General features: G+C 48.5%; 1 protein-coding gene across 1 annotated transcript in view; it reads left to right on the top strand.

Annotated features, from left to right (window-relative positions):
* The window catches only part of LOC144504113 (receptor-type tyrosine-protein phosphatase-like N), a 270541-nt gene that overhangs the window by 218763 nt on the left and 27743 nt on the right, over positions 1-24035 (top strand). Inside the window, exons 13-16 of the mRNA XM_078229290.1 lie at positions 2805-3017; positions 6766-6963; positions 7875-8022; positions 16024-16097. Of these exons, the coding sequence (XP_078085416.1) occupies positions 2805-3017; positions 6766-6963; positions 7875-8022; positions 16024-16097 (633 nt within the window). The remainder of the gene's footprint in view (positions 1-2804; positions 3018-6765; positions 6964-7874; positions 8023-16023; positions 16098-24035) is intronic.

The raw sequence follows: 24035 nt of genomic DNA on the forward strand, positions 1-24035 counted from the left end.
CTGCCAACACTTTCACTCAGAGCAAGAGCCTATCCATCTGTGTGGAAACTCAGGCCACAAAGGGTTGGGTTGGAGTGGGGTGGGGTGGGGGGGTTTGGGGGGGGGAGGGAATGGATCTCTATCTGTGTTTGTCCATCCTCCCACTCCACACCCCTCCCCCATTGAGTTGGGAGCAGCGCAGATTGAGGAATTGATCTGGAAGCTTCACAGTTGAATCTGGATCTGTGAGGCATCTGAAGCATTAGCAAACTCTACTTTGTCCCCTCAATGGGAGGGATTTTCGTGTGATATTGTGCGACTAGGGCACAAAAAAATAAAAGAATTCCCATAGATTGGCCACGAAAAGACACGGGACTGTAACTATAGTAACTGAGCAAGCGGGGAGAGAGGACGGAGATCAGTGATTCATTTTAGCCACGGGAAATGTCCTGAAACTCAAACCATTGCTCACGAATGGAGCTTGTATTTTGAACTTATCGTCAAGAGGGTAACTGGGAGGTGAATATGTCCTTTTGTGCAGAACATGGAGGTCAGCACAAGCTCCTAAAGCAGTGAGAGACAGCAGAGAGTTTGTGTCAAAGCGTGAGTTTATATTCTGATACATTGCTTTGGTATCAGTTTTGTATTTCTGTCCATGAGTCTAATCTTGGAGGACGGAGCAAGATGAATATTCAGCAACGTGCTGTAACTAACCTCGTGCATCGACATAATTTATAATGTAGAACGGCAGCATTCACTTCATTCGACAGGATCCCAATGGATCCAAACCCCTTCCCATTCATTCCCATTCTACAGGATCCCAATGGATCCAAACCCCTTCCCATTCATTCCCATTCTACAGGATCCCAATGGATCCAAACCCCTTCCCATTCATTCTCATTGGACAGAATCCCAATGGATCCAAACCCCTTCCCATACATTCCCATCCTACAGGATCCCAATGGATCCAAACCCTTTCCCATTCATTCACATTCTACAGGATCCCAATGGATCCAAACCCCTTCCCATTCATTCCCATTCTACAGGATCCCAATGGATCCAAACCCCTTCCCATTCATTCTCATTGGACAGAATCCCAATGGATCCAAACCCCTTCCCATACATTCCCATCCTACAGGATCCCAGTGGATCCAAACCCCTTCCCATACATTCCCATCCTACAGGATCCCAGTGGATCCAAACCCCTTCCCATACATTCCCATTCTACTGGATTCCAATGGATCCAAACCCCCTCCCATACATTCCCATCCTACAGGATCCCAGTGGATCCAAACCCCTTCCCATACATTCCCATTCTACTGGATTCCAATGGATCCAAACCCCCTCCCATACATTCCTGTCCTACAGGATTCCAATGGATCCAAACCCTTCCCATACATTCCCATCCTGCAGGATCCCAGTGGATCCAAACCCCTTCCCATACATTCCCATTCTACAGGATCCCAATGGATCCAAACCCCTTCCCATACATTCCCATTCTACAGGATCCCAATGGATCCACACCCCTTCCCATTCATTCTCATTGTACAGGATCCCAATGGATCCAAACCCCTTCCCATTCACTCCCATTGGACAGAATCCCAATGGATCCAAACCCCTTCCCATACATTCCCATTATACAGGATCCCAATGGATCCAAACTCCTTCCCATTCATTCCCATTCTACAGAATCCCAATGGAACCAAACCCCTTCCCACTCATTCCCATTGGACAGAACCCCAAAGGATCCAAACCCCTTCCCATTCATTCCCATTGGACAAAATCCCAATGGATCCAAACTCCTCCCCATTCACTCCCACGAGATGAAATCTAAATATTGGCCAACCTTTCTCATTTATTCTGTGGGCAGGATTTTCTCTGCATTTGGTAGTGTGGATCTTCTGGGGAACAGGGTTTCCCATGTAATTCCAACCCCCACCGCCCGCCGCGCCCCCAGGCCAGGAATCCCCCGGCAGGGTGCGCCATTGGCAGGACCAAAGGATCCTGCTGGCAAAATCCCAGCCCATGTGTTTGCCACCCCGGGGAGCCGTATTCCCACTTTCGGCAATCCAGGTACAACAAACTCTTCTCCTGTGCGATTCTAGAGGTTCGCGTTCAATCCCAGTTCCACCTCTCCAAATGAACCAACTCCTCTGTCACTTACTCCCACCGGGGAAAATCCCAGTGGAACAAAACCTTTCCTATTCTGTCGCATCCAATCTGAAGGGGCCGACTCCTTCCAGATAAACGCACGAGAGATAAGGCGGCACAGTGGGTTAGCACTGCTGCCTCACAGCGCCAGGGACCCGGGTTCGATTCCCGGCTTGGGTCACTGTCTGTGTGGAGTTTGCACGTTCTCCCCGTGTCTGTGTGGGTTTCCTCCGGGTGCTCCGGTTTCCTCCCACAGTCCGAAAGACGTGCTGGTTGGGGTGGATTGACCCGAATAGGCGCTGGAGTGTGGCGACTAGGGGAATTTTGCAGTACCTTCATTGCAATGTTAATGTAAGCCTACTTGTGACACTAATAAATAAGATAAATAAAAGCAGGAGACAAAGATGAACCAAGGCAGCAACATAAACTCCAGCTTTTGATTGTTGAGTTATTGGTGCTTTCTTTGGAACAAGAATCATTTTTCTGGAGCGAATCATTCAGTGATGATGAAACAGCTGTCCGAGAGAAACCTGCAAATTGCTTGTCTCTTCCACAAGCCTCCACCTCGGTGAGATTCACAACTCTGAGGCAGCCTGGTGTGAATTTCTCGTCATCTTCATTACATCTTCTCCAGTTTTCACCTCTCTCGCTCTCTCTCTCTCGTTTATTCGCAGAGGAATGCATTCCACTCGCTGCCAAAGCCGGCGAGACACAGCAACACGTTCCGATTCCTGCTGCTGTCCTTTATCGCTGTCGCCTGCATTGCTGGCATTCTCATTGCGGGAGCCGTCATCTTCTGCCTGAGACAGAATGCCAAGCAGCGTCAGAAGGAGAAATTGGCCGGGCTGGGTCCTGAGGGAGGAACTGACACCTCCCTCCAATATCAGGTACGTGCGTCTTTCCAAATTCTGGTACGCCACCCTCCAATATCAGGTACACGTGTCATAGAACATAGAACAGTACAGCACAGAACAGGCCCTTCGGCCCACGATGTTGTGCCGAGCTTTATCTGAAACCAAGATCAAGCTATCCCACTCCCTATCATCCTGGTGTGCTCCATGTGCCTATCCAATAACCGCTTAAATGTTCCTAAAGTGTCTGACTCCACTATCACTGCAGGCAGTCCATTCCACACCCCAACCACTCTCTGCGTAAAGAACCTACCTCTGATATCCTTCCTGTATCTCCCACCACGAACCCTATAGTTATGTCCTGCAACATCGAGTACACACGCCCTCCAGTTTCAGGTAAGGGGCACTAGTTGGCGAGGGTGTGATGCGTGTTCAGTCGCGCGAAGCCCACCTTACATCAGAAATCCCACTCTGCTGGCTAGTTCCCGTCCGTCCCGTTCCATCCCCACTTGTTGCATGTTAGTCACAGCCATTTGAGGCAAGACTTTGCCATCGGAGATTCTGGAATCCACCTTTATATTGGGATTGGTGAATATAAACTCAATGAGGCTGAGTTTCCGAGCCCCGCAGTGTCGGATTGTTGGGGGGGAGGTGGGGGGTTTCCCAAAGGTGCGCTGGGGATTCCCCTTCGGAACCTCCCAGGTAATTGCCCTGAAGCGGAAACTTGCTCTGGACGTTTCCTTGCCCTGGGAACCATCCTGAAAATGTGATTAAAATTACAAACTTCCGATTGTTCCAGGAGGGCTGTACCGAGAGTTACCCAGAAAAAGTTAGAAGAAAGAAAACAGCTACTAACTTCTTCTATTGTAGAAACCCTCCCCTAACGGGACTCCCCCCACCAACCTCCCTCCCCCCCCCGCCCCCCCCCAACCCACCTCGAGACCCCTAAGAGGTCTCCCCACATCCAACATCCAACAGCTACACCCTTGGAACTAACCCCATAACCCTGACCACCTCCCAGAGTCTCCCTTAACCCTGGACTTCCCGTGTCCCCACCTGACTACACCTCCCCCCCCCCTCTTCCCCCACACCCTGCTCTGGAACGCTCGGCAATCTCCTGCAATCTCACCCCCAGACACCTCTCACCAGAGCCCCACAGCCCCCGCCACAAGACCCAAGACCCCTGCACTCACCTCCCCACCCAGCCCCAACACCATCTCCCCCTCCATACCTGATGCCCCCGACTTTCAATTCCCCCAACCTCCAATTCCCTTTGACCTCCGAACCCCTGACCCCCAAACCTCTGTTTCCCCCCCACATGGTGGGGTGGCATGATGGCACAGTGGTTAGCACTGCTGCCTCACAGCAGGTATCTGGGTTCTATTCCCGGCTTGAGTCACTGTCTGTGCGGAGTCCGCACGTTCTCCCCGTGTCTGCGTGGGTTTTCCCCCAGGTGCTCCGGTTTCCTCCCACAGTCTGAAAGACATGTTGGTTAGGCTGTATTGGCCATGCTAAATTCTCCCTCAGTGTACCCGAACAGGCGCCGGAGTGTGGCGACTAGGGGATTTTCACAGTAATTTTATTGCAGTGTTAATGTAAGCTGACTTGTGACACTAATAAAAACTTAACTTACTTACCTCCGATTCCCCCGCAACCTCCAAACCCCTGACCTCTGACCTCCCCCAAACCTCCTACTCCCCTTGACCTTCGACTCCTGACCTCTGACTCCTGACCTCCGACTCTCCCAACCTCCAATTCCTGCCATTATCCTATCTGCTTATCTGGACAGTTACCCTCTCCCCGGCCCCTCCAGGACCTTTCCATTTCACGGGATCTTTAAACTTACCTGGTTTGCGACAGCACACGCCCTAAAAACAGGGGCGTTGCCTCCTTCCCTTTGATCTCGGCTACGCTTCGGTTGAAGGGATGGGATTTCACCCCGCCCGGGTCGATAGATCGAGCAAGACAGGACGGAAGTTGGGCACAGAGTGCCAATCTGATGTTGATTGTGACTCTGAGGAAGCTCGGGCCCCGTCACTATATAATTACAATCACCGTGTCCCCTCAGTCACCATCTCCAAATAGACTCGAGACAAGCAACCCCCAATTTCCTTGCCAGATTTGGTGCGAGGTGATAGAGCAGGAGACAATTGGGAAGTTGGGAGTGCGGGGTTAAGAACAGTCTGTCTCTGGGAATTGGTTAATATTGGCTCCCTGTGCACTGATACCCATTGGAAAATGCGAGAGTATGGATGTCAGGAGGAGAGGACTGGGTTGCCATTATCTCCACAACATTAACATGTCTATGTATAGTACCCCAACGTAGGCCGGGATTCTCCCATCCAGCTGAAAGGCAATGACTTTTGGCTGGTCCGCCACTGCCTCAGGATGGGCCCTGCCACAGCGAGGTCAGAAAGTCCCGGCCACCGTAAAGCATCCACAGGAGCGGTTATCAGGCAAAATTTGATAAGGAAGGAGGAATTAGGACAGATGACCAAAGGCTTGGTCAAAGAGAGAGGTTTTAAAGCATGTCTTAAAGGAAAAGAGAGAGAGGTGGGGAGGGGAATTCCAGAGTTTCAGACCTAGGCAGCTGAAGGCTAATGTTGGAGCGATTAAAATTGGGGATGCTCAAGAGGTCAGAATTGGAGGAATGCAGAGATCTAAGTTTAAAGTTTATTCATTCGTGTCACAAGTCGGCTTACATTAACACTGCAATGAAGTTACTGTGAAAATCCCCTAGTCGCCACACTCAGTCGCCTGCTCGAGTAACACTGAGGGTGAATTTAGCACGGCCAATGCACCTAACCAACACGTCTTTCGGACTGTGGGAGGAAACTGGAGCACCCGGAGGAAACCCACACAGACACAGGGGGAAATTGCAGACTCCGCACAGACAGTGACCCAAGCCGGGAATCGAACCCAGGTCCCTGGTGCTGTGAGGCAGCAGTGCTAACCACTGTGCCTCCGTGCCGCCCACCATAAAGCATCCACAGGAGCGGTTATCAGTCAAGGTTTGATAAGGAAGGAGGCATTAGGACAGATGATCAAAGGCTTGGTCAAAGAGAGAGGTTTTAAAGCATGTCTTAAAGGAAGAGAGAGAGAGAGAGGCGGGGAGGGAATTCGGGAGGTTGTGGGGCTGGGGGAGATTATTGAAATAGAGAGAGTTTGAGGCCACACTTGTTACGTTAAAGACTGACACCCCCCCTCTTCCCCGCCCAGCCCACTACGATTCCTGGGGCGGGTGGGACAGAAAGATTCCACCTCAGGGCTTCAGGTTCATAGAATCATAGAAACCCTACAGTGCAGAAGGAGGCCATTCGGCCCATCGAGTCTGCACCGACCACAATCCCACCCAGGCCCCATCCCCACATATTTACCCGCCAATCCCTCTAACCTACGCATTTTAGGATTCTAAGGGGCAATTTTGAACCTGGCCAATCAACCTAACCCGCACATCTTTGGACTGTGGGAGGAAACCGGAGCACCCGGAGGAAACCCACGCAGACATGAGGAGAACGTGCAAACTCCACACAGACAGTGACCCGAGCCGGGAATTGAACCCGGGACCCTGGAGCTGTGAAGCAGCAGTGCTAACCACTGTGCTACCGTACCGCCCTAACTTGCTCATTTTCAACCATAATGTAAAATTCTGTCACGTTGTGATCACTCATCCCTAGAAGATCCTTTACAACTAGGTTATTAATTTGCCATTTATCATTGCATAATAGGAGATCTAGAATAGTGAAACAAAAGGAAAACAACTTGTTCTTGTTCCTCTCTGCAGGAACTGTGCCGACAGCACATGGCAGCTAAATCGTCCTACGCCCGCACGGAGACGGTGGATACATCCCGGGTCAGTAGTGTGTCATCTCAGTTCAGTGACGCTCCGCAAGCGAGTCCCAGCTCCCATAGCAGCACCCCCTCCTGGTGTGAGGAGCCTGTGCAGTCCAACATGGACATCTCCACCGGTCACATGATCCTGGTAAGCGACGTGGATGGAATTGGAGGGGAGGGAGGTTGTTGGGGGTTTGTGTTGAGGCAGAGTGTAACGGGAGTGAGGAGAGGGGAGGGTGAGGGAGTGAGGAGGAGATGAGGGAAGCAGGGGCGGGGGGGAGTGAGATGACAGAAGTAAGGCTAGCGGAGGAGAGGAGCAGGAGTGAGGGTGGGGTTGGGTTTTGTGCGAGTGGGGAGGAAGGGTAGGAGGCGGGTGGGTTGGAGGGGAGTGAGGGAAGGGAGGAAAGGGTGAGGAAGAGCGGGAGAGGTTGGCGGAGTGAAGGATTGGGTGTGTGGAAAGGGGAGGAGAGGGGGGAACCTGAAGGTTTAGCGGAACTTTGACTAATAAAGCCAAGAAGCTCTGTAATCTTCTCAATGGCCTCTTCCACTTGTCCCACCAACTTTAAATATTTCTGCACATGTATCCCCAAGTTTGATAAGAGTCTTTACAGCACGGAAGGAGGCCATTCGTCCCATTGAGTCCATGCCAGCTCTCTGTAGAGCAATACATTCAGTCCCACTCTCTTATCCTGCCTCAAGTGACCACCCAATTTCATTGGAAATCATTAGTGGTCCCCCAACCCTCACAGACAACCAGTTCCTGATCATAACCGCTCACTGCGTCAGGAATGTTTTCCCTCACATTTCCCACTCCCCCTCCCCTGTATATTTTGCTCAGAATCTTAAATCTGTGTCCCTCAGTCCCTGTGTGCTCAACTCTCTCTGTTCCTAAACCTACTTTAACACTGTACGATTTAATTCACATTGCCTCTCCTCACTTTACCTTCACATCTTTAAAGAGCCGAAAGCATTGACCACCCCCCCCCGCCCCACCCACCCCACCCGTCTCCTTTCGTGACCCCACCGTTGAACTTGTGACGTCTTTTGCTTCTTTTACAGGCCTACATGGAAGATCATCTGAAGACCAAGGACCGTCTGCACAAGGAATGGGAGGCTCTGTGTGCCTACCAGGCCGAACCAAACTCCTGTTCCATTGGACAGAGCGAGGCAAACATCAAAAAGAGCCGAAATCCAGACTTTGTTCCTTGTATGTGTGAGGATTTGTGTCTTTCTTAAGTGCATGCAGGTTGGGTGGGGGGAAGATAGATGACTGGAGGGGGTCGTTGATCTGTGGGCGCGGGTTCAAATCCCACGAGGGCTGCTGGTGGAATTTAAATTCAATTATTAATTTTTAAAAATTCATTCGTGGGACATGGGCGTCGCTGGCTGGTCAGCATTTATTGCCCATTCCTAGTTGCCCGAGAAGGGCAGTTGAGAGTCAACCACATTCTGGAGTCACATGTAGGCCAGACCAGGTAAGGACGGCAGTTTTCCTTCCCTAAAGGACATTAGTGAACCAGATGGGTTTTTCCAACAATGGACAATGGTTTCATGGTCATCAGAAGATTCTTAATTTCAGATTTTTTATATTGAATTCACGTTCCACTATCTGCCAGTGGCGGGATTCGAACCGGGGTCCCCAGAGCATTATCCTGGGATTACGAGTCCAGCAACAATACCACTATACCACTGCCTCCCCTGGAATATAAAGCTAATCTCAGTAATGGCAACTAGGGCAGCCATCAGCGATTGTTGTAAAAAACCATTTGGGAGGTTGTGAGGATGGGGGAGATTATTGAAATAGAGAGGGTTTGAGGCCACACTTGTTACGTTAAAGACTGACACCCCCCCCCCCCTCCCCCCCTCCCCCCCTTCCCCGACAGAAAAATTCCACCTCAGGGCTTCAGGTTGAACTTGCTCATTTTCAACCATAATGTAAAATTCTATCACGTTGTGATCACTCATCCCTAGAAGATCTTTTACAACTAGGTTATTAATGTCCTTTAGGGAAGAAAATCTGCCGTCCTTACCTGGTCTGGCCTATTTCAGAAAGGATATTATTAAACTAGAAAGAGTGCAGAAGAGATTTACTAGGATGCTACCGGGACTTGATGGTTTGAGTTATAAGGAGAGGCTGGATAGACTGGGACTTTTTTCTCTGGAGTGTAGGAGGCTGAGGGGTGATCTTATAGAGGTCTATAAAATAATGACGGGCATAGATCAGCTAGATAGTCAACATCTTTTCCCAAAGTTAGGGAATTCTAAAACTAGAGGGCAGAGGTTTAAGGTGAGAGGGGAGAGATACAAAAGGGTCCAGAGGGGCAATTTTTTCACACACAAGGTGGCGAGTGTCTGGAACAAGCTGCCAGAGGTAGTAGTAGAGGCAGGTACAATTTTATCTTTTAAAAAGCATTTAGACAGTTACATGGGTAAGATGGGGATAGAGGGATATGGGCCAAACACGGGCAATTGGGACTAGCTTGGGGGTTTAAAAAAAGGGCGGCATGAACAAGTTGGGCCAAAGGGCCTGTTTCCATGCTGTAAACCTCTATGACTCTGTGACTCTATGTGACTCTTAGCTGACCTCTGAAATAGCCGAGTGAGGCACTCAGTTCGGGGGTTATATGGGATGGGCAACTAATGCTGGCCTAGCTCGTGACGCCCACATCCCATGAAAGAATAAAGAATAAAAATGGTCAGAATGGCCTCCTGTGCTACATCAATCTATGATTCTATCTAGTAACCTGGAGCCACCAGTTGTGTCCCAATGGAGCGAGAGAGACTGATGGACTGAGTTTGTTTGGTGGTTGTTTTTCTTTTTAAATTGAAACAATGGAATCTTTGGCCCCATCCATCAGATAGTTGTTTGAGAGAAGTGGATGTGTTCTATCCATTGTCCTGACTAATCCCTGTCCACAAACAGCAATGTGGTAAAGACCAGGTAGTAATCTGATTAGAAATATTCACCCAGGTTTCATGTGCACCTAAGGGGTTAGGCAAGACCTCGGTTCAATGCCACATTCTAAAGGTGGCACCTCCGGCAGTGTGGCACTCCTTCAGTACGGGCAATGGGCGTCTCAGCCTGGATTTTGTGCTGGCGTTTCTCCTCTGGGGTGGAATCTGGACCCGTAGCCTCCAACTGACCCAGAAGTGACAATGTGACCAGGAACTGTTACCCTGCAGCAACTTTCCAAAAGCTAGACACTGTCTGTCCAAACAGGTTGGGAAATGCGTCTGGCCTTGGACAATGGAATAATTCAGAGTGTTCATTTTTGTCCTGTGTCTGAGGAACATTCAGTACAAACACTGATCGAAAGGCACAATGTGCCATCATTACACAGAGCATCATTAGGTCCAGTCTGTTGTAATGAGTGGGCAATTTCCTGAACTATTTCACACACTCTGCAATTTAAAACACATCCCGAGCCAGGTTCCTCGTCGGTGTTCTTGCAGAGCAGTCACTCGGGAGAGAGAAGAGTTTTTAAAAATTCATTAATAGGACATGGGCGTCGCTGGCTGGGTCAGCATTTATTGCCCATCCCTAGTTGCCCTTGTTCAAAGGGCAGTAAAGAGTCAACCACATTGCTGTGGCTCTGGAGTCACATGTAGGCCAGACTGGGTAAGGATGGCAGATTTCCTTCCCTAAAGGACATTAGTGAACCAAATGGGTTTTTCCGACAATCGACAATGGTTTCATGGTCACCAGTAGATTCTTAATTCCAGATATGTTTCATTGAATTCAAATTCCACCACCTGCCGTGGCGGGATTCGAATCCGTGTCCCCAGAACATTAGCTGAATTTCTGAATTAATAAACTATTGAAATATTCCACCCATTGTTGAGCGCAGGAGGAGGCCATTCAGCCTTGAGTTCCTGTGCTGGCTCTTTGAACAAGCTATCCAATTCCCACTTCCCCATTCCTTTCCCTCCATTGGCCGGCAACCTTTTTGACTTTTCAAATATTTATCCAATTCCCTTTGGAAAGTTATTACTGCTTCCGCCGCCCTTTCAGGCAACGCCTTCCAGATCACAACAGCTCACTCTGTTAAAAATAAAAACATTCTCCTCAGTTTTTTTTCTAGTTCTTCCATCAGCGATTTTCACTCTGGTTACTGACCATCCTGGCTGTGGAAACAAGTTCTCTGCACTCCTAAATTGTCCGGGATGTGTCGGTTAGAGGGATTAGCCGGGTAAATGTGTGGGGTTACCGGAATAGGGCCTAGGTGGGATTGTGGTCGGTGCAGACTCGATGGGCCGAATGGCCTCCTTCTGCACTGTAGGAATTCTAATCGCAGCTTCTCTAGTCTCTAAGAAGAATAGTCCGCCAGAACATTAGCATGCAGCACATGCATACAAACATGCAAATTAGAAGCAAGAATAGGCCATTCAGCCCCTCTAGCTCACTCTGCCATTTGCCTTGATTATGGTTGATCTGATTGTGTTCTCAACTCCACTTTATCGAGACCCAGTTTCGAGTATAAAAGTTGGCAAATTATGTTACAGTTGTATAGAACGTTGGTTAGGCCACATTTGGAATACTGTGTCCAATTCTGGTCACCACACTACCAGAAGGACGTGGAGGCTTTGGAGGAAGTACAGACAAGGTTTACCAGGATGTTGCCTGGTATTCTGGTATTAGCTATGAAGAGAGATTGAATAAACTGGGATTGTTCTCCCTGGAAAGACGGAGGCTGAGGGGCCACCTGATAGAAGTTGAAAAGATTTTGAGAGGTATAGATAGGGTTGGAAGCTTTTTCCCAGGGCAGAAATGACATTTACAAGGGGGCACAAGTTCAAGGTAAGGGGGGAAAGGTTCAGTAGAGATGTGCGGGGGAAGTTTTTACACAGAGAGGGTGGTGGGGGCCCGGAACGCACTGCCCAGTGAGGGGGTTGAGGCAGACACGTTAGTGACATTTAAGACTTATCTGGATAGACACGTGAACAGATGGGGTATAGAGGGATACAGGCAGTTGGTCTAGATAGGATAACGTGATTGGTGCAGGCTTGGTGGGTCAAAGGGCCTGTTCCTGTGCTGTACTGTTCTTTGTTCACTTTCCTGCCTACCCCGTATGATTCTCAACTCCCAAGTCAGTCGGGAGTCTGTCTAACTCACCGTCAAAAGATTCAGTTTCAGTAAGCAGTGAAGTTGAGAGTTATTTTGTTGAGGGAAAGCGACCCACTGAACTGGGGACGTAGAGCATGATCATTGTTTTGTAATTAAAAAAGAAAGGCTTGCATTTACATAGCACCTTTCATGACCTCAGGTTGTTCCCAAAGTACTTGGAGCTAATTAAATACATGTGATGTGTAGTCACTGTTGTAATGTAAGGAACACAACATCCAATTTTCACACAGCAAGATCCCACAAACACCGACATTGTAATGACCATAGAATCTGTTTCAATTATGTTGATTTATTTATTTATTCACTAATCACAAGTGGGCTTACATTAACTCTGCAATGAAGTTACTGTGAAAATCCCCCAGTCGCCACACTCCGACGCCTGTTCGGGTACACTGAGGGAGAATTTAGCATGGCCAATGCACCTAACCAGCACGTCTTTCGGACTGTGGGAGGAAACCGGAGCACCCGGAGGAAACCCACGCAGACATGGGGAGAACGTACAGACTCCGCACAAAGAGTGACGCAAGCTGTTTCAATTCCCTGGTGCTGTGAGGCAGCAGTGCTAACTACTGTGCCGCCGTGCTGTGAGGGAATAATATTGAGCAGAACTCTGGGGAGAACTCCCCCGCTCTCCTTTGAAACAGTCTTTTGTATTTGCTTGAGGGGGCAGATGGAGCCTCAGCTTGATGTGTCACCCAAAAGACAAAAAGAATTTCTCCTCAATCGCCCTCCTAAAATTCTCGTCCTCTGCTCACTGACACTCCTGCAGATGGAGACAGTTTCTCCCTTTTACTCTGTGAAAACACTTCTTAATTTTGGGACCCCTCTATCGAATCGCCCTTTCGCCTTCTCTGCTCCGGAACAATCCCAGCTTCCCCAGTCTCTCCACATTAACTGAAGACCCTCATCCCTGGGAACATTCCAGTAAATCTCCCTGCGCACCCTCCCCAAGACCCTCTCGCCCTTCCCAAAGTGCGATGGTGAGAATTGAACACAATACACCGGCTGGGACCTAACCAGCACCGCGTACAGGTTTAGCACCAGTTATGTGATTATGTAACTCTGGTGCCTGTTTATGTAGCCGAGGTCTCGATGTGCTCGCTGCCTGATCAGTATGTCCTGCCACCTTCACAGAATGGTGTCTGTTCACCAACAGGTCTGTCTGTTCCTGCTTCTCCCTAATTTTGTACCATTTAGTTAACTTGACAGAGGTTAAATTTGTTCATTCCCTGACTATGCAGGTCCCTGGTGCACTAGTTTAAATCTGTTGCCACTCCACGCTAATAATTATAGCACTTGAAAGTGAATCACAGGAACATTTAGTAACATAACTATTGTTGGCGTGGAGATAGGGCTAGGATCATGCGTAATCCTGTTCCAATCCGGCTCCTGTTCTCAATGTGGGCGGCAGTCCAATCATAAACCCCACAGCAGTTTTTTTTAATCTAATGATCTATACTGGCTCCAAAAATAAGTCCTTTCTGGAGACTGGATCATTGAAGTAAAGTTTATTTATTAGTCACAAGTAGGCTTACACGAACGCTGCAATGAAGTTACTGTGATAATCCCCTAATCACCACACTCCGGCGCCTGTTCGGGTCAATGACCTAACCAGCACGTCTTCCAGACTGTGGGAGGAAACCGGAGCACCCGGAGGAAACCCACGCAGACACGGGGAGAACGTGCAAACTCCACACAGACGATGACCCTAGCCGGGAATCGAACCCAGGTTCTGGCGCTGTGAAGCAGCAGTGCGAACCACCGTGCCGCCCAGTTCATTCAAGGCTAGGTTAGACTAATTTTTGATCGACAAGGGAGTCGAGGGCTTATGGGGGAAAACAGGAGAGTGGAGTTGAGAGCACACCCAGATCAGCCTGGCCTTGTTGAATGGTGGAACAGGCTGGGAGGACCAACTCCAGCCCCTCAGTCCCCTGTTCCTATTTTCGAGTCATTAGTTGGGCCTCAGCTGAAATATTGTGTCCAATTATGGGCACCGCACTTGAGGAGGAATGTCAAGGCCTCAGAGAGGGTGCGGAGGAGATTAACTGGAATGGTATCAAGAAAGAGGCACCTCTGTTATCTGGAGAGACGGGAGAAGCTGGGATTGTTCCCCTTGGAGCACTGAAGGTTGAGGCGGTTTCTCACTGGTGGTTTCAGGGAAGATGGAGGACTGCTGGAGGGTAAACCGATTGTTAAAGAGCCTGAGGGATGATGAGATTTCTTTTGTATTACAGTGAGTTATTATGATCTGGAATGCGATGCCTGAAAGAGTGGTGGAACAGGATTGAATTGTAACTTGCAGAAGGTGAATTAATTGGGAGAAAGCAGACAGGAAGCAGAGCTAATTAAATAAAGAGGCAACGCCTCAACCAATCAGAATCCACTTGCCAATCAATCACCACTCTTCTCATGATGTATAAATTGTTGCTTCCTTCACATTTGGTATTCTTGTGAATTGTCCTGATGAGTGCAGGAGGAAAAGCTTCTACAACATGTCCTTTTTTCAGCAATACTCAAATAGCTGTTTCATAAGAAATGGAACATTTGGATAAGCAAGGATTATTTTCTCTGGAGCAGAGAAGACTCAGGGGTGTGAGCTGATTGAAGTGTTCAAGATTATGAGGGGCATGGACAGAGTGGATAGGGAGCAGCTGTTCCCCTTAGTTGTAGGGTCAGTTACGAGGGGACTCAAGTTAAAAGTGAGGAGTGGGAGGTTTAGGGGGGATTTGAGGAAAAGCTTTTTTACTTGGAGGGTGGTGACGGTCTGGAATGCGCTGCCTGGGAGGGTGGTGGAGGCGGGATGCCTCACATCCTTTAAAAAGTACCTGGATGAGTACTTGACACGCCATAACATTCAAGGCTATGGGCCAAGTGCTGGCAAGTAGGATTAGGTGGGCAGGTCAGGGTTTTTCATGCATCGGTGCAGACCTGATGGCCCGAAGGGCCTCTTCTGCACTGTATTATTCTGTGATAAGAGGCGAGGAAAGGCATAAAGGGCCAAATGGCCTCCTTATCTGTTCTATGATACAGGACGGCAAGGTTGAAAGTTTGGGGTGAAGATTAATCTCAAAGCAGTGATTGATTGGCACCAGGGATCTGGATTCTCCTGAGTTGCAGACTCTGGGAGGAAGGGAAGATGAGGAAGGAAAACAGATTTAAGAGCTGAGGAGAATTACCCGGAGCAAGGGAAGGTGCGAGGAACCTTGCCTTCAATACAATGAGGAACAGCGTCATCAAAATGGCCAGATTGTCACCCACGAAGCCACCTGTCTCGACACACTCAGCAAAATGAGCAGAGGTGGTATCCCAGAATTCAAAGCCCGTACCAGGTGGTTAATTGCTGTTGTATTTCCTTCAACCGGGACCATGGTCCTAACACGCGTATTGGTTGTCAGGTGCTTCAGAAAGTCCCCAAAATCATGAAAGATGCTATGGGAAGTATTTATTTTTATTCTGTTTAGGTTGAAGTTAAAAATCTACCTCACCGTCACATTCTGAAGCTGGAAGAACGACGCAGGAATCAGTTTGTGAATAGATTCTCCAGAGGGATCTGAGGTCACGAAACCATTGCATGCTGGGAAAAACGATATTCATTCTGAATCCAAGGGGAGTGATTTGAGTGAGGCTGATAAAAGAATTGATAGGGTGGAGAGACAAACCCTTTCTCTGCTGGTGGAGGTGCAGAGGATAAGGGGGCATAACATTAAAGTCAAAGCTGAGGGAAAAAGCACTTCTTCACGTAAGGAGCATGAGAAATGTGGAACTCTCTTCCACAGAAAAGCAGTAGCTGTTAGCTCAATTACAAGTATGGAGCCACGATGGCGAGCTGGAGTTAGGTTAGAGCTCAGTCATGATCTCATTGAATAGTGGAACAGATTCAAGGGGCTGAATGGCCTCCACCTGTTATGAAGGAACCTATATCTGAGATCATGGGGAGGCCACAAGTGGAGTCCTTTGACTGGGGTCGAGGACAGAACTGGGAGCAAAACAACAATGCTTCCCAGCTTGGGATGTGGGAGGTCAAAGAAAGGACAAGCTGGCCACCAAACAGGTTTGTGCTAATTTTAGTCTCTTGTTTTCTAGATGACCATAACCGCATGATTCTGAAAGCCGAGGCCAACCCCTCCAGGACAGATTTCATCAACGCCAGTCCAATCGTAAGTCAGCACAATGCTTGTTTAAGTGATTGAGAAGCCTGGGTGTAGGGTCAGAGGCCGTAACACTTTGACCTACAGTGCGGCCCATAAACAAAGAAGGAGAGAAATCAAGGTTGGACGAAGCTCAGACATGGCAAAGCTTGAGTTTAAAGGCACCTGTGAATTGTGAAAGAAATGTGGGGTTACAGGTAAAGGGCCGGGGTGGGATTGTGGTCGGTGCAGACTCAATGGGCCGAATGGTCTCCTTCTTCACTGTAGGGATTCTATGAATGTATGAGTTGCCAACCCTCCAGGGCTGGCCTGGAGTCTCCAGGAATCATAGAATTATAAAATGATCACAGCAGAGACGAAGGCCATTCAGCCCGATGTCGACTCTCTGCAACAACAACTGAGCAAGTCCCACTCCCTCAACATCTCGCCACAGCCCTGAAAATCATTTCTCCGAAGATAATTACCTATTTCCCCTTTGGAAACCATGATTGATCCACTACACTCTCGGTGGCGGGGGGGGCATTGCATTCCAGATCCTAACTGTTGCAATGTTGCCTACATGCCATTGTAATGTACAGATGCTCGGCAAAGCAACGGTTAACATTGGACTGAGAACAGAAATGTCCACGGTATGATGTATAGAGTCACATGGTAAGTGACGCTGGGCTAACAGTCCAGGGAGTACCTCTGTAAGTAAGCAGCCTACCTGCATGGAACATCTTTGTACATGACCCTACCTTGGATCTGTAAATAATTAAAAGGTTCATGGTTAAATATACAAGCCCTGTTCATCAACACATCACCATGCATCATATTACATGGCAGCAATGGGATCTACTAAAGGATATCGCATCAGAGATAGTACCACAATTAGAGTTCCAGATGGCATTTGATAAAGTGTCACTCCGAGCATCTGTACATTACATATTGCAGAAAATAAAAGCTCATGGAAAAGGGGTGATGTATTGGCATGGATAGAAGATTAACTGGCTAAGAGGAAGCAGACAAAAGAGCTAAATGTTTTTGTCAGGTTGGCGGGATATGATGAGTTGTGTGCCACGGGGATCAGTGCTGGGGCCTCAAATTTTTACAATTTATATAAATGACCTGGATGAAAGGATTAAGGGATGCTTGTCAAATTTGCTGATGACACAAAAATGGGGTGGAAGACAATTTGTGAAGAGGACCTAAGGAGGCTACAAAGGGCCATCGATAGGGTTGGCAAGTGGGCAAAAATCTGGTAAATGGATTATAATGCAAGAAAATGTGAAATTGTCCATTTTGGCAGGAACAGTAAAAAAGAAGCTTATTGAGAATGGTGAGAGATTTCAGAGCTCTGAGAAGCAGAGGGATCTGGGTGTCTGAATCACAAAAGGTTAGGAAATCTAATAGAATGTTGTTGTTTATTGTGAGGGGAATTAGATACAAAAATAGACAGGTTATGCTTCAGTTGTACAGGACACTGGTGAGAACACATCTGGAGTATTATAGAATCCCTACAGTGCAGAAGGAGGCCATTCGCCCCATCAAGTCTGTACAATCCCACCCAGGCTCTATTCCCGCAACATCACATATTTACCCTGTTAATCCCCCGACACGAGGGTCAATTTAGCGCGGTCAATCAACCGAACCCGCACACCTTTGGACTGTGGGAGGAAACCGGAGCGCCCGGAGGAAACCCATGCAGACCCGGGGAGAACGTGCAAACTCCACACAGACAGTGACCTGAGGGCGGAATTGAACCTGGGTCCCTGGCGCTGTAAGGCAGCAGTGCTAACCACTGTGCTACCGTGTCGCCCCATTGTGTAATGTATAGGGCTCCTTATTTAAGGAAGGATGTAAATGCTTTGGAAGCATTTCAGAGAAGGTTTTTTTGACTAATACCTGGAATGGGCGGGTTGTCGTATGAGGACAGGTTAGAGAGGCTAAACTTGTATCCACTGGAGTTTAGAAGAGTAAGTGTAAGATCCTGAGGGGTGTTGACAGGGTGGATGTGGAGAGGATGTTTCCCATTGTGGAGAATCTAGAACTCGGAGTCAGAGTTTAAAAATAAGGGGTCGCCCATTTAAAATGAAGATGAAGTGAATTTATTTTCTCTCAGAGGGTCATGGGTCTTTGGAACTCTTCTGGTAAAGGCAGTGGAAACAGAGTCTTTCAATAGACTCTTGATAAGTGAGGAGTGATCAGTTACAGAGGGGTAGGCTGGATGCAAATTTGAGGTTACTATCAAATCAGCCATGATCTTATCAAATGGAGCAGGGAGTGAGGGGCTGAATGGCCTACTCCTGCGCCTTACTCGTATGGTATGATGAGCTATAGTGGTGTGAAAGGCGACAGCTAAATGCATGATCCCAGAAAGGTATCCTAAAGTATGAAAAACTGAAGACAGACTCGAGAGATGTGTGGCCAAATTCCCTCTAATTCAATTTTCAAGTTTGCTGAGGACACCACCGTAGTGGGTCGGATCTCAAACAATGAGGAGACAGAGAACAGGAATGAGATAGAGAATCCGGTGAACTGGTGCGGCAACAATAATCTCTCCCTCAATGTCAACAAAACAAAGGAGATTGTCATCGACTTCAGGAAGTGTAAAGGAGAACATGCCCCTGTCTACATCAATGGGGACGAAGTAGAAAGGGTCGAGAGCTTCTAGTTTTTAAGTGTCCAGATCACCAACAACCTGTCCTGGTCCTTCCCATGCCGACACTATAGTTAAGAAAGCCCACCAACGCCTCTACTTTCTCAGAAAACTAAGGAAATTTGACATGTCAGCTACGACACTCACCAACTTTTACAGATGCCCCATAGAAAGCATTCTTTCTGGTTGTATCACAGCTTGGTATGGCTCCTGCTTTGCCCAAGACCGCAAGGAACTACAAAAGGTCGTGAATGTAGCCCAATCCATCACACAAACCAGCCTCCCAGCCATTGACTCCGTCTACATTTCCCACTGCCTCGGCAAAGCAGCCAGCATAATTAAGGACCCCACGCACCCCGGACATTCTCTCTTCCACCTTCTTCCGTTGGGAAAAAGATACAAAAGTTTGAGGTCACGTAGCAACCGACTCAAGAACAGCTTCTTCCCTGCTGCTGTCAGACCTTTGAATGGACCTACCTTGCATTAAGTTGATCTTTCTCTACACCCTAGCTATGACTGTAACACTACATTCTGCACTCTCTCCTTTCCTTCTCTATGAACGGTATGCTTTATCTAACGCAAGAAACAATACTTTTCATTTACATGTGACAATAATAAATCAAATCAAAGCTCAGGAGAAAAATGAAAGACAAGGTTGAAACAGCTTCGCTGCAGATTCCGAAGACCATCGCAAGATCCCTGCGTGAGGCAGAGCAAAACCCCTGAAAATGACAAGATCCCGAGTGACGCAGTCCACAACTCAGTGATCAAAAGATTCTGAACAAGCTGTGCTAACATTGTGGCTCAGTAGTTTTCAGAGCCGAAAGGTAACTGCAGTAAAATAACCTGTTTAAAAAAAGGCGAGTAGGACATAGAATAAACAAGACTGACCGATTTGCAAAGGAGAAAGTTCCTGCAGAGTTACAACACCCTCTGAATACAATCGTTGCAAGCATTTTGGAAATGCTGAAATCTTAGTTTCGAAAAGCACTCTCAACTGAAGGGAAGTGGCTTGAAACACTTATTTTAAAACAAGCAAAGCACATTTTGTCCCAAACTAAAGCAGAGACATAACCAAATTCCAATCCCAGCGCAGTACAAAGAGCAGGAACACTCTGTATCTGCATTGATACATTTGTTGTAAAATACAACAACTGCAAAGCTTTATCAACAATCTGTCCAGCAACAAGACTTCAAATAAAAGAGACAGAGGGAAGCCAATTGTATCCTAGCAACCATAGCGCGTGTGGAAAACATGGTTATTACTCTTAGTCTTAAAGAGACAACGGAATTTAAAGTAGTAACTACAAAAAAAGGTTGTGGACAGAAATTAGAAGAGTGAGGACAACTGTCAATAAATGTCCATAAGCAACAGGAAACTCCAGAGAGATCACAACTCCACCAAGGGCAACAAGAGACTGCAGAGAGAGGACCACTCTCATTATATGTCCATAGGCAACAAGAAACCCCAGAGAGGGGGAAATTCCACCGAGGGCAACACAAGACCCTCAGGGAGAGGGTCACTCTGCCAAGGGCAACAAGAGACCCCGGGGAGAGGACAACTTCACCGAGGGTAACAAGAATCCTCAGACGGAGGACAACAAGGGACTCCAGAGAGAGGGCAACTCCACCAAGGGCAACAAGAATCCCAAAAGCGAGGACAACAGGAGACCCCAGAGAGAGGGCAACTCGGCTAAAGACAACAAGAGTCCCCAGAGGAAGGGCAATAAAAGATTACAGAGCAAAGGCAACAAGGGAATAGAGTTGGAAGATTGTTCTCCAAGATCGAATGCAAAAAGAGTGCGTGACCATTCAGTAAGGTGAAGAAATGAAGATTGTCTTAAACAGCAGGGTGGAAGCACAACAAAGAAACTTGAGGGTGAATTTGCTGAATTACAGGAAAGCTCAAGATAATGCAAGCAAATTTCACAAAGAAAAGAAAAAGCTTTCGAAAGAACTTCACACACAACAAGAATTCCTTGGGACAAGGTTTATTTCTTCGGAAGATTAAGAAGTGAAGCGAAGTGAGTTTAACGTCACTCTGAACGAACTGCCAGTTTGCGGCGAAGACTGAGCAATCTTCAACATTCCAGGAGAAATCCAAAAGCTACAAGAAACAGAGTGAAGAGCTGAAGGAACGGTTGAATGGAAAAGAGGAGGCATTGCAAAAAAAAAGAGGTGGAACTTTCCAAGCTGCAAGTGGATAACGAAGCCATGAGTAACACAGTTACGGAGCTGAAACAAGACGTGGCCGGATACAGAGCTGGCTCACAGTGTAACCAAAGCAAAGGACAAAATTCTGCCACAGATCGAGCATGAAAAGGCAGAAATGGATGGGAGAATGTCAATCCAACACTGATGCTCAAGACACTAGAAGATAAGGTTCAGCTGAATGAAAAGATTCACACTGACTCGAAAATAAAACAGCAAATAAATATTTGGCTGAAAATGTGTGACAGTGGAAATGAAAGTTCCATTTGTTACTCTACCATATCTGTCAATTAATGGGTGTCAGCATTTTTTACAAAGCTGTGCTGAAGGCAGGTATTTTCTCTGAGAAATTCTCAGCCATGCTTTCAAAGATGCTAAAATTTGGTTTGATTTATTATTGTCACATGTATTAACATACAGTGAAAAGTATTGTTTCTTGCGTGCTATACAGACAAAGCATACCGTTCATAAAGAAGGAAAGGAGAGAGTGCAGAATGTAGTGTTACAGTCATAGCTAGGGTGTAGAGAAAGATCAACTTAATGCAAGGTAGGTCCATTCAAAAGTCTGGCAGCAGCAGGGAAGAAGCTGTTCTTGAGTCGGTTGGTACGTGACTTCAGACTTTTACATCTTTTTCCCGACGGAAGAAAGTGGAAGAGAGAATGTCCGGGGTGCGTGGGGTCCTTGATAATGCTGGCTGCTTTGCCGAGGCAGCGGGAAGTGTAGACAGAGTCAATGGATGGGAGGCTGGTTTGTGTGATGGATTGGGCTACATTCACGACATTTTGTAGTTCCTTGCGGTCTTGGGCAGAGCAGGAGCCATACCAAGCTGTGATACACCCAGAAAGAATGCTTTCTATGGTGCATCTGTAAAAGTTGATGAGAGTCATAGCTGACATGCCAAATTTCCTTAGTCTTCTGAGAAAGTAGAGGTGTTGGTGGGCTTTCTTAACTATAGTGTCGGCATGGGGGGACCAGGACAGGTTGTTGGTGATCTGGACACCTAAAAACCTGAAGCTCCTGACCCTTTCTACTTCATCCCCATTGATGTAGACAGGGACACGTTCTCCTTTGCACTTCCTGAAGTCGATGACAATCTCCTTCGTTTTGTTGACATTGAGGGAGAGATTATTGTTGCTGCACCAGTTCACCAGATTCTGGGCCTGATTTTACCAAAACTGGGCACGAAATCGCAGTAAAGTTGGGCGTCGGGCCTTTACCGCGATCTGCACCCGAATCCGAGCAGATCGCACCTTTACCGACACCCGATTCGGGTGCGGGTCCGGCCCACATCCGAATCGGGCAGCCCAACGATTTAAATGTATTTGCGTGCATTTAAATCGACTTAATGAACCGCGCGCCCAACTCTACCGCCAAATCCCACTTTACCGTCTTCTGGCCCGATCCGTGTCCGCGCTGTTACCGACCTGCCGAATAAAAGTCTGAAGTCACCGCTGCAGCCTCCGAAGAGCGGGGTCAGAGACTGCAACGGCTCCCCGACCCAGCTCCTCCTCTGGTCGGGGGGGGAGGGGGGTGGGAGGAGGAGAAGGGGTGTGACATCTCATCCCGTGGGGGGGGGGGGAGGTGCTGTCTCATCCCATGGGGGGGAAGGTGAGAGGGGAGGGGGTGTGACGTCTCATCCTCTGGGGGAGGGATGGGAGGAGAGGGGGTGTGACGTCTCATCCTCTGGTCGGGGGGGATTCCGCTGCCAGTCTGCGGCCGATCCCTCCTGGCACCATCACTGGTACACTACCAGCCACAGATTACTCTTCCCTGCAGGGGCAAGAGAGCGGGAGAGATGGCTGTGGCTGGTAGTGTACCAGTGATGCTGTATCCCTTTACACTGTGGAATCGGCCACTGTGGAATCGGCCGGTTCTGCTTCATCTTCTTAGCGAGGAATCGCTTCATCCTGAAGGTTTCATAGGATGGCATGGCCGCACGTCCACTCCGGTAGGAGGGATCGGCTGCAGACTGGCAGCCGACACCGCCCCGCCCCCCCCCACCCCCCCGCCCGACCAGAGGATGATACGTCACACTCCCTCTCCTCCCCCCCCCCCCCCCCCCCCACCCCCGCCCCCTGGGGGATGATACATCACACCCCCTCCCCCCACCCCCAGGGGATGATCGGTCACACCCCCTCCCCTCCTCCCTCAGGGGATGATCGGTCACACCCCCTCCCCTCCCACCCCCCCAGGGGATGATCGATCACACACCCCCCCGACCAGAGGATGATCGTCAGAGAGCCGCTCTCTCCGCTTTCTGCTTTTTTTTTCGCGCCCCGGCGCGCTGTCAGACTTTTTTCGAACTGCGCATGCGCAGTTCAGAGCTCCGATCGTTCCGCCAGCGCTAAGCCCCGCCCACAGCGCGGATCGGGCCAGAGCCGGCAAAACGGGTATGGGCGCGCTGGGAAGAGGATTCCAGGCGCGGATCTATTTGACGCCCAGATTCAGCACTTAGACTCAAAATGGTGAAATTCCCCCCTCTCTATCTCATTCCTGTACTCTGTCTCGTCATTGTTTGAGATCTGACCCACTACGGTGGTGTCGTCAGCAAACTTGAAAATCGAATTGGAGGGGAATTTGGCCGCACAGTCATAGGTGTATAAGAAGTATAGTAGGGGGCTGAGAACACAGCCTTGTGGGGCACCGGTGTTGAGGATGATCGTGGAGGAGATGTTGTTGCCTATCCTTACTGATTGTGGTCTGTGGGTTAGGAAGTTCAGGATCCAGTCGCAGAGGGAGGTGCAGAAGTCCAGGCCATGGATTTTGGAGATGAGTTTCGTAAAAGATTTCAAATCAATACAACAAAGGGCTGAAAGAGTGTCTATAATTCCTAAATTCTACTGGGTGGCACCGTGGCACAGTGGTTAGCACTGCTGCTTCACAGAGCCAGGGACCCGAGTTCGATTCCCGCTTGGGTCACTGTCTGTGTGGAGTTTGCACATTCTCCCTGTGTCTGCGTGGGTTTCCTCCGGGTGCTCCGGTTTCTTCCCACACTCCAAAGATGTGTGGGTTAGGTTGATTGGCCATGATAAATTGACCCTAGTGTCAAGGGATTAGCGGGGTAAATATCTGGGGTGACGGGAATAGGGCCTGGGTG

The sequence above is a fragment of the Mustelus asterias genome, chromosome 14 (genome assembly GCF_964213995.1).
Source record: "Mustelus asterias chromosome 14, sMusAst1.hap1.1, whole genome shotgun sequence".
Classification (NCBI taxonomy): Eukaryota; Metazoa; Chordata; class Chondrichthyes; order Carcharhiniformes; family Triakidae; genus Mustelus; species Mustelus asterias.